Raw genomic sequence first — 15,147 nt, forward strand, 5'->3', positions numbered from 1 at the left:
AACTGTTTATGAAGGCTTGAGTTTCTGACAACTTTGACATATGAGATCAACATTGGACGAGTTTTCAAAAATCATATAATAGCAGGGGAATTTAATACCATTTGCACATCAACACGCTGCTGTTCCTGGAGTAGACGGAGATGGATGTTTGGTTAAACGTGGTCCATGATCCAGTTTTTGTCAGGGGCTTCACTGCAGCGCTGAAGGAAGGGGAACGGTGATACACGGGGAAATAGTGAACACACCAGGGGTCCTGCGTGCTTCCCAATCAGGGGTTTCCTCTATGTCTGACCCCTGCCAGGCACTCCTGTCAGATCCTTCCTTATGATCTCATTCACTACAGAAATGACAGAAAACAAGAACACGTTTCAAAACCAAAGGACAGAACATTTGTGAACTGCATAATGTATATTTAATATATATATATATATATATATATATATATGTATATGTATATATGTATGTATATGTGTGTGTGTGTGTGTGACCCTGGACCACAAATCCTTAAGTCTTAAGTCGCTGGGGTATATTTGCTAACATATAGCCAAAAAAAAAAAAAAAAACAAGGATATGGCGTTCAAACTTTTTTGATTTTAGATTTTTTTATTAATGTCAAAATCATTAGGATATTAAGTAAACATCATGTTCCCTGAAGATATTTTTTTGATTTCCTACCGTAAATATATCAAAACTTAAGTTTTGATTAATAATATGCATTGCTATGAATTCATTTGGACAACTTCAAAGGCGATTTTCTATATATTTCGATTTTTTTTGCACCCTCAGATTCCAGATATTCAAATAATTGTATCTCTGCAAATATTGCCCGATCCTAATAAACCATACATCAATGGAAGTTTGTTTATTCAGCTTTCAAATGCACACACACACACACAAATATCACTTTTACTGCATGTAAACGCAGTGACACTGAATGGGCCACTAGGTGGAAGGGAATCATCTGACAGAACAGGCTCAGTGAAGCCCCTTGTATTGGCCATTACTTCCTGTTGTTACTCTTTTTACAGGGGGGGCATAAATGGAAACTTTAGTGCCTCTTCATTCTGAGAATAGCAGCAGGGCGCGTGGGGTTGTCAACACAATCACAATAGCACCACACACCAACTCCAGTCTAGCCACAACTCAGACATGAACAAAGGTCACCAGTAAGATCAAATCACACGAATGTGGGAATACACCTCTAACAAGGTCTGAGTTAAGCATGGAATAAAATGATGACAAATTCATGGTACGATTGATGGTACGATTACATGGTAGACTAAGAACAAGTTGGTACAATAAATGCATGTTACTGTCCAAAAGTATTACCATGGTATCCTGTTCAAAAACGTTTAGTAGGTAAGTAATGGTATAAATAAAATAAGTTGGCTTAGGACAAATTATTCCATTTGTTATATATATATATATATATATCCATTTGTTATATATATATATTATATATATATATATATATATATATATTATATATATATATATATATATATATATATATATATATATATATATATATATATATATCCACCATTCTGAACTGCAGCATCATGCAGACTTTGCTTTACAAACTCTTTACAAACTTTACGGCATGAAGAGAATGTGGTTTAACCTGATTGGCCACATCCTCAGTGGCGTATACTATCAGGACAAGACACTTCGGGCTGGAAACCCAGAGCACAGCCAGGTCATCACTACCACAATGCCATGCTGTTTGTTAGAAAGGATTGCTGGAATAACAGTGGTAGCATATAGATTCTCTTGAGCCAAGTTATTGAGGGCCATTCTGAATATTTAGCATTAAATAAATGAAGCCCATTAAAGCAAGCTGCACTCTTTTATTAGCAATGTATAATGCAATATTACATAGTAACAAAAAAGCAAACAACAAGCTATAGTGCTCTGTATTTGAAGTGCAACACCACGTCAATGTAAAACAGTAAAAATGCACAAATGTATGCATAAGAAAACATCACTAAGTGGCCAACCAAGAAGCAAATAAACCATACTGAAAAACTGTGACAAATAGCGTATGTTGTGGTAAAAGCTTGCGTTAGAGAAGGAACTTGATGTTGAACTGATTTCCCCATTTGAAGCTTTGATTGTGCAAGAAGCAAAATGCCACAGATATAAAAGTCTAAACTGAAAATAAACAGATTAAAAATAGCATGAAGCGTTTAAACCAGCTCCGATATGATAAATGCTTAGTAAATAGTAAATGCTTCATTAATTCATTAAATGGCCTTTTAAATTCTAAATAAATAAATGTTGGAATACATAATACTAAAATGCATTATTCAGGAAATTTGTGATAACTGTGATTAGGCTCAAATAAAACCGTTTTTCTTTTCAGTAGAATCTACAACAGCACAATCAAGAAAGTCTCGCGGTTTTATACAAACTAAGTATGGGAGATCTGTGGATAACATCTGTTTTTCCCTCCTAGACCAATGAAGAACAGATGAGAGAGGAATATACCAGTAGCAACGGGATGCTGAGGTGCTTTATCAGCGAGTAAAAAAGAAAGAAAAACTAATACATGCCCCTGCAGTCATTGCAGACTGCAGATCTTACTATGGTACAGCTTAGAAAAACTCTCATCTGCAAGGAAGCTGGACCTTTTGACATGTAACAGCAGTAAGAAACTAGTTTTCGTCTGAATTTAATACATGTGGTGCTTCTCTGAGCAAAAACTTGCTGATGTGGCTTTTAGCACCTAGCAAGTTGCTAAATGGTTTCGTAATGGACCAAAAGAAAAATCCCCAAAACAATCTAAAATCAGATCACTTAGAAACATAATAACACACATCTTCGAAATAAGCCCCATGATGAAGTATTCTTCCTGTCCATACATACACAACCATGCAATGTAAAGAAAAAGGGGCTTATAGGGAAAGAAATGAAGGGTTGGCACACACTGATGGTTTAGAGCTGTAAAGAAGAAGTGTACAGACTGGACGGTATAATAGGTGAGTGTCTGGCTGGAGAGACCTTAACCAATCAGGAAGCTTGTTTACTAAACCAATGGTGGAGAGTAAGACAGAGCATAGTAGATGACTCAGTCTCCACTATGTGTGTGCGCACGCATATACTCAACTATACTTGGGACAAAAACGTGAAAAGTTTTCTTTTAGGTGTAGGGTTAGGCTGTAGTCCTTATTATTAGCTTTATATAAAACAACCTTTAGTCTTAAGGTAAATCTTCCTGTGGACCAGAACTGTGTGTATGTGGATCAGGTTTTGCAAACACCTCAAAAAGTATAGTATAACCTGGAATCCACTATATTGAGGGGGCCAGTCAAATGTCTCTATGATGAAAGTGGCTTAAAGTATAAATAAAATATTTGCTCAGTATTAAAGCAATAGAAGTCCACCAGTGGAAAATCCACCCTGATAGAAAAAACATGACAACATAGAATGACAGGACATCCTATTTTGACTTTAGGTATATATACTGTATGTGTATGGACCTTAGACTAAGTAGACACCATTTGTAGATGTACCTAGGTGTCATTTGTTTATATAATGCAATACAAAAAATGTATCTTTTTGGGGATAAAAAAACAGCACTATCTCTAACTAAGGTCTATACAGCAGAGCAAGAAATGAGCAAGTATGTTGAAAAGAGTGTAAAGACAGGGAACAGACATACAGCACATGATCTACAAGTTAGTGTGTGTGCGTGTGTGTGGTGGGTATCGGCTAGCACTAAGGCAATAATAAAGCCACAGTGTAGTAAAACAGCGTAAAAAGTAAAAAAAAGTGTAGTAAAGAAGCGTAAAGGACAGGAAGAGTCTACACCACAGGCCTGACTGTTTTCCCTCCAAAACAGACCAGTTTAGAAAGAGCAAATCCAAAAGTTAAACTATCTAGATCTCCTACCCTTTCAACTCTGCTTTCTGTACCATGTTACACTCTGTAAACTACAGATGCTGCTTAATTCAAACACCACTTTCAAAGAACAAAGCTACGTCTTATCAGGACACCATTTTTACAGCCAAAAATCCAAAGTCTTGGCGTATAAATGGTCCAAAACTGGATGCAAGTGATCTGAAACTAATGTGCACGGCTTACGTGCTCTATCTAAATTATTCCGGCTGCTCTCTCCAGCTGGAAGACCTTCAGCTCTGATGCCTCGGGCTTTGGTTCCAGCCTGGGAAGTCTAAGTTGAGCCAGTTTGAGCACTGGAAGATTGGCCAACATTGTACCCTAAAAACTCTAGGCCAGCTTGGCTGTTTATAACACTTGTTAAGGGCCAATGTGGAGATGGGTTAAAATCAAAGGTGTACAGTCAAGGAAAACTAAAAAAAGATCATTTTGGACTAATGTACATTTCAAGGTTGGTACTAGCCTAGGCTTGTACCAGCCTAGTTGATCAAGCTGGTGGACCACCATCGCTAAAACTTTGCTGGTAAAGCTGTTCAAACAGTCTTGCTGGTTAAGGCTGTAAAGAAGTCATCTAGAATTAACACAAAACATGTGCTCACTTGCTATTGAGAAATGCAAAACATGCATGTTCATAATGAAATTAATGAAGGTACAGTTTCTATACAGAAAGCCAACCACAGAAACCCTGATACCCCCTTCAAAAGCCACTATCTAAATTCTAAGTGAGATAGATGAATCTGCATGAGTCATATTACAAACGGTTGTGTGTGAAGGTCCTGGCAGACATCAAACGGGGAGATGTTAGTGGGTGGATCGCTACACCTTGACACCTCTGCAAGCAGAAACAAATGGGACTTTTTGTTGTCGTCATTCTTCCTGCTCTCGGTGACCTGGACTTTGTCTGAACTACAGGTATCACTTCTTCAAAGTAAAACTGGAGCCACAAAGCTTCTTAACTAGCTTAACCAACTAGTTTAGGGTGGTTCATAATTAGGCCAGCCAGCCTCATCATAAAGACCATGCTAAATCCACTAAGCTGAAGTGAAAGCTAAAGTTGCTCATGAGTAGAATGACAAAAACAGCTGCGACGCACCTTGAGAGATTCAGCAACTTCAGCGAATAACTGTGGCCCAACAGAACACGCTGCATTTCAAACTATTTTGGGTTGGAGTGGTAAAGTGGTAATTTCCTAGTTTCCAAAATTGTTGCAAGAGCACAGGATTCTGTGTGGCCACTATTATTGCCTGAGATTTTTATAAATCACAGCAGTTTCTGTCTTGCTTTAAAGGGCTTTAATGAGGGAATTCACTGGCACCATGATGGGTTTACCATAGTGGTATTAAACTCTAATGGAGCTACCAGAAATTATTGTACATAAAATGGGGGGGTCTAAAGGGATTCTAAAACAGCAACCTTGTTTAAAGGTTTAAGGTCCTGGGAATCTCATAGTAACTCTCTATTGACGTGTCTACAGTTGCAGTGTGGCTGTTTACTCAGGGAAACCCTATTAGATGTATGCAGAAGAAACTCCATTCTTTGCTCCTGGTCTCATCCGCTTCAGTTTTTCCATCCAACATGGCCCTTTTCCTTTTCCTGCGAACTTCCACCCATTACTATCTTGTTCAGATCAAGCTGTTTTCTGGATAAGTGCAGCAGCTGCAAACATGTGTTCCATCCTCCAGATTGGCGAGAGTACAGCTTGTGGGGAAAAAAGCAAATCCTCTCGTGGGTTACCCCCACAGTATTGGGGGTGCTGGGCCAAGGGGAAGCCCTGGCCAAGTATAACAAACAAAAAGGCTTTCCCCAGCTCTCCCAGGCAGCCATTCCACTGTTTGACAAAGGGTTGCCATGGCACCTTTTTTTTTTTAATCATAACACTGTCAACATGTCCAAGCAGTTTTGGAGCTACTCAGTTTTCTTTTTCTTTTTTTATTTGAGAAGTCAAAAAAGCACCCATTTATTTGTCAGATACAGCATGTAAGGAACCCCCCCGCATGTGACGTAATGAACCACAAGAGAAACTCAGACCCCTCAAACTCCCAAATTGCCTTACAGAAGTGACACTGGAATCTTATGCCTTCCCTTGCCAGTTTTCTGCAACATAGTGGTTTGGCCATTTTCAAAGTCATTATAACATGGCTTTGTTTTTTTTGACCCAACTGAAAAACAAGGGTGTGGGTGAGGAAATGAAATTCATTCCAGATAATTAATTCCTATTTTACTCTTCCTGAGTAATGTAAAGTATATACAAAATCGATCTTTCATTCATTCCACTTCATTCAATACACATTATTCTGAGGGTCTCACTGTCCTTGGGTCATATGTTAGAAACAAAGAAAAACAAAATTTTAAGACAACAAAAGATGGACTCGACAAGCACTCTTCCTGCTATTGTCTCAAAGCAGACAAAACTTGCTCAGGGGCATTTTTAATGGTACATTAACATGCTATCAGTCAAAGAACGTGCCAGAATGGCTCTTGACAATGCATTCCTACGACCACATATTTTAAAGACAATTTGAAAGCATGTGTCACTTCATGCATATGCACTGACAGATGCTTTTGAGCCACAGTATATATTGGCACACTATTTAAGAAGCAGTTTCTAAAGCTTCCCAATCAGTATGCTTATTTTTACATAATTACGAGTTCCCACTATCAACTATCAGAACAGCTACTGGTAAACCCTGTAGCTACTCACCATCATCAAGGTAGGCCTGGTCCAAGTTCTCCTGCTTGACTGTGACGCGTCCAGGAACGCTGGTTCTCTGTTCTTCTGCCGAGGAACATCTCTGGGGCTCTGCTTGGACAGGTGATGACCTGTCTTTGGCCACTCTCTGGAGGAAGGGCTGTTGTTGGATGACTGTTGGGTAATTCTGAGGGTGCTGAGGGGCCTGGGCTGGTTCTGGTGAACGATTTGCCCCTGTGGCTTGAGGACCATGCTGATTGTAGCCCTCGCAATAAATGATGTGTTGATGTTCTGGAGGTGGTGGCGCAGGAGGATCCCCACCTCTGAGCAGGTGGTGGTTGGTGGGAGAGAACTGGATGATTGAGGGATGCTGATTGGAAGGATGCTGGCCAGCCAGATGAGAGGACTGGGCTGGGGAACCAGTGTGGACCAGAACTGATCGATGGGAGTCTGGAATCATAGTGGCTCCCGTCTGAGAGTAAATAGGACTGCTTGACAAGCTCTTTCCAGGACGGGTGTACATTATGGCTGGACTCTGCTGCTGAAATCGGTGGTCTGGAGGGGAGACACCCAGGCGGGTCTGCTGACAGGGGACAAGGCCAGGTACCAGACCACTGTCTGGGGGGATGACCCCGCGAGGGTTATAGTATGGCTGTGGAGACACCCCCAGCATTTGTGACAAGGAATATCCCATCCGACCAGGTTCATATTCATCCACTGGCTCTTTCTTAATAGAGGGAACTAGAGAAGTAAAATAACTGTGAGAATAACTGTGATGGAGCATTCAAAGTGCACTCAGACTTAACATTAATATCACAGAGAGGGTAAATTATATGCAAACTGCAAACTGAGGTCATCACATATAAAAATCATACAATTACAGTAAATAATTCCCCAACCACGATAAAGGTACAGGAGCAGAAATAATCTGCGCACCTGGTAGAGGCATGTAGGTGAAATGCTGAGGTTGACTGCGCTTCCGTTTCCCATTTATTACGTAGAAGTTGACTTTGGCAGGATGGCAAATGGATGGGTCTCTATACGGAGGCACTTCAATGAACAGCATGCTCTGTGAATGAGAGAATTGTTTTATTTGCTGCATCCATACACAGTGTACAAGAACAGCATTAGATATAGACCTTCAGTAAGGACAGTTATTCATGTAATATAGGCAATGGACATACCGGCTGGCTTTTGTCTTTGTCAACTGTAGCTTCCAATTCCCAAATTTGCTGTCCATCTGGAAATAGAAAGAGGAAAAAAAATGTTGATTAAATTAGCTAAAATTGGGTTGCTTAAGTTAAGCTGAGATTCTCTATCTATCTATCTATCTATCTATCTATCTATCTATCTATCTATCTATCTATCTATCTATAATTTGCGAGACAAAACGTCTTGCATCACACATGTTTGGTGTCAAAGTTCCTCCCTCCCAGTTTGGGGAAATACAGGTTTGGCCAACCAGCTTTATGATTGCAACACTTTGACCTTTCTCATTGGCACACACTGCTTCTTCCCCTTGTTCTTCATGACTCAACTCTGTTTTGACAGGTAAAGTGGGTGATGAGTTGTGGTTCATCTGTCATATCCATAGATCATAGGGTTCTTACGCAATTCATCGCCTACAGACTGGTTCCCATACCATAGAGGCTGCATGTGACACAAGTCAGTTACATTTCTTCCCATTTTTAACCACAATTTTACCCCACACCCACTTCTTGAGGCATCAATGTTGACCTCACGACACAACCTTTCTCATTAACTTTATGTATGACCAAATTGTCTGCACTGTGCGTCCCTAATAGCTCACATAGCATTTGGCCTTCCGTGTTTGAATTTATATACAAATCTAACATTTCTACCTATTTCTACCCACAACCACTTCTTCAGACATCACTACTGACCTCATGACAGTCCAAAAACTCTACATGCTCAGACTGGCAAAGTTTGTAATCAAAGGTCCGAGATCTCAGTATGACCAATGTGATCTGTGCATCCCTAATCCCAAGGATCTTTTTCAAATAGGAATTACATAACAGTGCAGCTGTATTCGGTCTGCCATTTTTGAACTTATACACAAATCCAAAAACCATAGTAATAGAAAGTAAACAACATTTAAACATCAAAAAAAAAAAAAAAAAAAAATTATAATAAATAAATCTTTAAACCAGAACAGTAAAATAGCATTCCTACCAAATTAGTCACTAAACCAGGAACGATTTTGCTCCGTATAACAGCAGCATGTGGGAAACCCCTCGTTGGGCTGCAAATGAGAGACGTGTGGCTTAAATGAGTCAGCTCTAGTGAGGGGGATTCCACTTGCAGTGCCAGGACAACATCTTTAAACTGTTTTATGATCAAACTGCTCCTTTTCACCCGCAACAGGTGATGAGTGCTTCTTCCTTGGCCATTCTGCTTGTTTGCAGTTTGTTCCAAAGCTCCTTGTTCAGGATCCCATGGGTTTGTTTTTCATTTTTGCATATAAGTAGCCATAGAAGATTTGTGAGTGAAAGCCCAGCTCGGCATAAAGAGAGAAATCAGGAAGAGCCAGCAAAACTCCAGCCAAAGGCAGCTGTCTCCCATTTCAGAGGGATTTCACAGTCATAATGGTTCAGAATGCTCTGTCAAGATTAAAAACCCTTCACAACAAAAGCAATTCTTATTTTTTTAGAACCTTCTTTAACAGGTTCTTTTTCCTTTTAGTTTAATATTTAATAGAAATAGACAACATTTAAATGAACTGTTGCCACATCATGCTCATCTGGATCTTAATATAAGCACAGAGGGGATCTTGAATTATGTAATCATCTGCTCACCCTCCTGTCAATAAAACATATGACTTTTAATTGTTTAAAGACTTTATGAGCACACTGTATATTTAGAAAAAATAAAATGTGTTAGTTATGAGAGAGAGAGGGGCTAACGCATGAAAATCAACATCAAAAAGTTACCTAAAACAGTACTTGAGTAACGGCTCATTTCTGATAGACTAAACACATTGGCCTACACCTAACAGATCAATAAACAGAACTTCGCATCCTACCAAAACAAACAAAAAACAGACGACACATTGCGTACATCCACAAAACAGAATGGAAACAGCAGTAGTGAAGCAAAGCAGAGGTGGGTAGTAACGAGTTACATTTACTTGAGTAAATTTTTGGGGTAACCAATACTTTTTGGAGTATATTTAAAGATGGGTAGTTTTACTCTTACTTGAGTAATTTTTTTGGGAAAAATCTGTACTTTTACTTCGTTACTGTGGGCGACGCTCCTCTAGTTACTTTATCTTAATGCTATAAATGTTATAAATGCTTCAGCTTGATCCATACGCGCCGTCTACTTTTCTCTGGGCAATGAGCGATGCCCATTCAGGAATGATTCATTCTTTTGAGTCAATTCTGTTCAAAGGCTTGTTCAAACCAGTTAGCAAACTTGGTTTGTGAATCAGTTTGAATGATTCGTTCAGTATCCTCCCGCGCTGTGCATTAGAAACGGTTCACTCAGAATTGTAACGTTTAAGAACAGAAAGAGCGTTGAAGACGTGGCTGGATCTGCACTGAATTGAAAGCAAATCAGCAAAGGCTATTATTTGCTTGCGATGAAGATCTGTATTGGATGAACACCACGTGCGCTGTCTACGGTTCAACAGGTATAACTTGGGCTACACTCGATTACAGTACACGATACCTGTGACATTAGTTTGTTGTACGTGTGTGGCTTATAACAGAGGGGAGTCAAGTTGAATGCAGCTTCCAAAAGACAAAAAATAGCTGATTGATATTTTCTATATTTGATACAATCAAACCGGCGTGAGAACTCAGTGAGTCATATCATCAGCTGCTAAATTCAGATCTGTGATCGCTTGCTGGCACTGAGCCAAAGACAGACGCGTTTTTACAAGATTCTGTTGAGCTTATTAAAGTATTGGCCAATCAGAGGTGTTCCGATGAGTCATCACTGAAATGCCAGTGCTTCCTTTACTGGCTCTCCGCTTTCTGGCGAATTCTCTCATCAGAAACAACAAAGTGCAGATGTGTGTACGAATCGGTAAATAAGATTTCACAGTGTTAACAGTTTCAGTGATTTTAATGGGAGTTTCTGAGAGTGACTGATAGACTGTCAGTGAAAATTATCTTTGATAATGTAAATGTTATTTGCTCTCTTTCTGAACAATGAAAGATTAGTAGCAGTTTTATATCACATTGACTTTCAATGTTAAATTCACATTTAATATAAAGTAAGTCATATTAAAAATATGTTATGGCATGACACCTATATTACTTAAGTAAACACACAGGTTTTTATAATAAATTACATAATAAGGCTACTTTGACCACCACATATTATAATTATTAACAATTTATGAAAAGTGTGAATCCATATATTTCATTATATAGTTCATGCTTCTGGGAATGTTTCTAATAAAAATAAAAAAAAATAAAAAATAATAATGCTTAATAATAATTTGCTGTGGCTGCTGTGTGTCACATGACGACCCCTCCCTCCCCCATGCCTAGACACAATTAATAATGATATTTCCACAATATTGACCCTTGCAGAAATATACATTTGTTTATATTTTTTAGAACAGATGAAAGAAGATCCGTCAATGTGCATTTGGTTCGTTATGTTCAGATGTTCAGTAACTTAGCGGTTATGTTAGGAGTTTTCACTCTTCTTTGTGTCAGAGGTTATTTATACATATATAATACATACTTATATAATTTATTTTGTGATCCTGATTTCTGAAGGATTATGTGACATTGAAGACTGGAGTAAAGGCTGATGAAATACATATACATACATATATATATATATATATATATATATATATATATATATATATATATATATATATATATATATATGTATATATATATATATATATATATATATATATATATATATATATATATATATATATACACACACACACACACACACACACACACACACACATAACATACATTTTATCTATATATCTAAATAAAAATAGGCTCAGTATATATGACCCAAAGTAACTAGTAACTAACTACTTGAGTAGATTTTTTATCTGACTTTTTTACTCTTACTCATGTAACTATTCAGACTAGTACTTTTACTTGAGTACAGTTTTTGAGTACTCTACCCACCTCTGAGCAAATGTGAACACGATAGATAAAAAATAAAAAAGGCTGCAACGGGAATTCTGAAGGTTGAATGAGCATTTTCTAATCACAATCACACAGATGTGACTGGATTTTATATGCAAGCAAAACTGTCGGGTGCCACCTGTCCGAGGCAAAAAGCAGCGTCAATAAGAGCTAGTAGTCATAGCACACACACACACACACACAATCCATCTGCTGCGCTTAGCATGCATGAAAGAGCACAGTGTGTGGGAGTGCCATAACAATGACACCTGCAGGCTCTACCACCAACACCACAACAACATCTAAACACACATCTGATACACTAAAACAGACTTCCTATAAGACTTTCTAGTCTTTAAGGACACTAAACTCTTCAAGATCTGATTCAAATAAATACAGAACGGCTTTTGAAACCATTTTACTTTCCATAATGTGATACACTTCCCAAACACTGTAGTGGAAATCACTGTAAAGACTGGGGAAAGAAAGAAAAACATACGTATAGAAACTAAACGGAAACTAATTAGAGGCAGAGTAAGATAATATTTACAATAATCATTCTGTCATTGATAGATATTCATGGATCAACAATAGGTTTCTTTGTAAACAGATGGGAAATGGTTAAAAGTTGGGATAAAGGAAAGACACCGCGGGTGATATAGATTTTATTAAGTTTTTTTGCACAGTGCAAGTTTGCATATTTAAATATTATGTTTCAACATGCAAATGATTTATCTAATCAAATATGTACTAATTTGCATAAATTGGCAAAACTGAAATCCGAACACTGGTTCAAAAATTCTTCCATCTCATTTTGTTGACATTTTGGATGTATGAGGATTTTGGATATCTCTATTTATAAATTATCACCATGTTTTTAGGAATTAAGTGTATAAAATAATAAGTGAATTATATGCTATGAAGAAATCATAAAAACCTTTAGAATATAGATAAGAATAAGGGGCAGATTAACTAAACAGGGCAAATTATTATCCAAAATGTGAAAATTTCTGTGGATTGATTTACTGACAATGTGCAAATTAAAGAACACACACACAGACATTTCCATAATGATCCACACAATCTACCAAGAGCAACACAAATCAACATCTGCTTTAAGATATGCTTTTCTGAAGTGTTAAATAATGGCACAATTACCAATAATTTGACGAGGGCAAACGTTAGTTTATTCATTTTAATACTATCCCCCCATAAATTTTGCATCTGAAAGGGAAACTCCTACAAATGCATATTCAGTGAGGTCAGACACAAAAATAATCTTCAGGCCAAAAAGACGGTTTGCGCTGGTTGTAAGATGTAATTACTAGTGAAGTGAAGGGGGGGAAAAACAGCCTTTAATGATATGTATAGTAAAAGAAATCTACAGATGCAAATAAAAAAAAGTGCAATAAAATAAAGACTTAAAAGTGTATTTTGGATGATTTGGTTCCACACATTATGACTAGTGCATGAATTTTTTTTTTTTTTTTACCTCTTTTGCCTTGGTCTTACCTTAATTTCGTAGAGATGTGGTATTTTATTTTATTTTTTAATGCACGGTCAAAAGATGATATGCTACTTGCTATTGCCAATTCTAGAGAGCATTTAATTGGACAAAACAAAATGTAAGATGCTTGTGTCTGCTAAAAGCTTATTTTGTCAACTTAAGAGTGCACTAGCATATTGAAGGCCCCAAAGCTTATAGATACCTAAAAACTCAAATTTTAAATGAATTAAATGCAACTTTAACAGGTAAACGACAGTGCAATCGAACTGACGTAGATCAGTTTAAAGCTGACACTGTATTCAGATCAGAAATCTAAAACTTCATGCAAATGCCAGTGAAACCGATTAGAAAAGGTCACAATACAGATGAAAGCCTAATGCTCTTTTGCAGTCCACAATCATTCATAAAGTTCACCCATGGGTTTGTGAGCGTCTGCAATGACGTCGTTTTAGCAGCTGTTCAGTTTGAGTTTTTATTCTGTTCGTTTCAGATAAAACGATGACTCATGAATATGGAAACAGCCATTTCGTGTTACACTTTTTGTGCACTGTGAATAATGTCTGATTAAATAAACCAGAGCAACTCTACACGTGTGTCACTGGACACAAAGGCGACACACTCTTCAGCAGAAGCCTCCCGCACACTGAAACAACAACAGAGAGAGGACAATGAAGCTTTGCCTCTTATCTGACAGATAATGCAAACTGTTGATGGGTAAACTGTCAGCGTGGTTTGCTTCTCAGTCTGAGCCACAGAAAACAAACAAAAAGCACAAAAACAGGTGCCGTAGAAAAGCAACAGTAGAAATTAAATATTATCTTATCTTACATATTAGTGCACTCCTAAACATTGACAAAATTCACTTTAGCAGGTAAACACCAGTGTTATTTTAGTATATTTTTTCATTTCCATTTTCATTTTAGTAATTTTGTTGTTGTTGTTTGTAATTTTTTGTTGTTCAGCTGTAGTTATTTCATTACTTATGCTTAAGCTAAATTAAAACGAGAAATGTTGCTTTGCCAGCTAGCTGAAGTAAGCTTTTTATTGTATTTAATTTGTTTAGTTAACGTTTATGTCATGTAACATAATTTTCTATGGTTTTAGTTTTTTTTATAGTTTTAGTTAACTATAATTAGGGCTGCACAATGTGTTGTTTAAGCATCGATATCGCGATGTATGAATCCACGATAGTCACATTGCAGGATGTGCGATGTAGGCTGTCGTAGTTGATCCGTTATTCATTTACTGTACGGCCCTTGACGAATGTGATTCCTAGATTAATTGCACAGCAGTTTTAAAATTTTAAGTCCTGTGAGTTTTAACAGGGCAGAGAGAGAGAAAGAGAGCGCGTGCACGTGAGAGAGAGAGAGAGAGAGAGAGAGAGAGCGCGAGAGAGAGCGTGCCCGAAAGAGAGAGGGCGCGCAAGAGAGAGAGCATGAGAGAGAGAGAGAGAGCGTGAGAGAGAGAGAGAGCGTGCGCGAGAGAGAGAGAGCGTGCCCGAAAGAGAGAGGGCACGCCAGAGAGAGAGCATGAGAGAGAGAGAGAGAGCGTGAGAGAGAGAGAGAGAGCGTGAGAGAGAGCGTGCGCGAGAGAGAGAGAGCGTGGCCGAAAGAGAGAGGGCACGCAAGAGAGAGAGAGTATGAGAGAGAGAGAGCGTGAGAGAGAGCGTGCGCGAGAGAGAGAGAGCGTGAGAGAGAGAGAACGTGAGAGAGAGAGAGCACGAAAGAGAGAGAGCGTGAGAGAGAGCATGCGCGCGAGAGAGAGAGCATGCCCGAAAGAGAGAGGGCACGCAAGAGAGAGAGTATGTGAGAGAGAGCGCGCGAGAGAGAGAGCGCGAAAGAGAGAGAGAGCGTGAGAGAAAGAGAGTGTGAAAGAGAGAGAGCGTGAGAGAGAGAGAGCGTGAGAGAGAAAGAGCG

The 15,147-nt window shown here is 38.4% G+C and overlaps 1 protein-coding gene across 2 annotated transcripts in view; it reads right to left on the bottom strand.

The window, feature by feature from the left end:
• Nucleotides 1–7: 7 nt before the first annotated feature.
• LOC113065408 (nuclear factor of activated T-cells, cytoplasmic 2-like) overlaps nucleotides 8–15,147 on the bottom strand; it is a 32,234-nt gene continuing 17,094 nt past the window's right edge. For both annotated transcript variants that reach the window (XM_026236624.1, XM_026236623.1), the window contains exons 7-10: nucleotides 7,774–7,829; nucleotides 7,526–7,658; nucleotides 6,602–7,330; nucleotides 8–337 (exon numbers count right to left, since the gene is read on the bottom strand). In XM_026236624.1, the coding sequence (XP_026092409.1) occupies nucleotides 282–337; nucleotides 6,602–7,330; nucleotides 7,526–7,658; nucleotides 7,774–7,829 (974 nt within the window). In that variant the 3' untranslated portion in view covers nucleotides 8–281. The remainder of the gene's footprint in view (nucleotides 338–6,601; nucleotides 7,331–7,525; nucleotides 7,659–7,773; nucleotides 7,830–15,147) is intronic.

Source organism: Carassius auratus, chromosome 48 (assembly GCF_003368295.1).
Source record: "Carassius auratus strain Wakin chromosome 48, ASM336829v1, whole genome shotgun sequence".
NCBI lineage: Eukaryota > Metazoa > Chordata > Actinopteri > Cypriniformes > Cyprinidae > Carassius > Carassius auratus.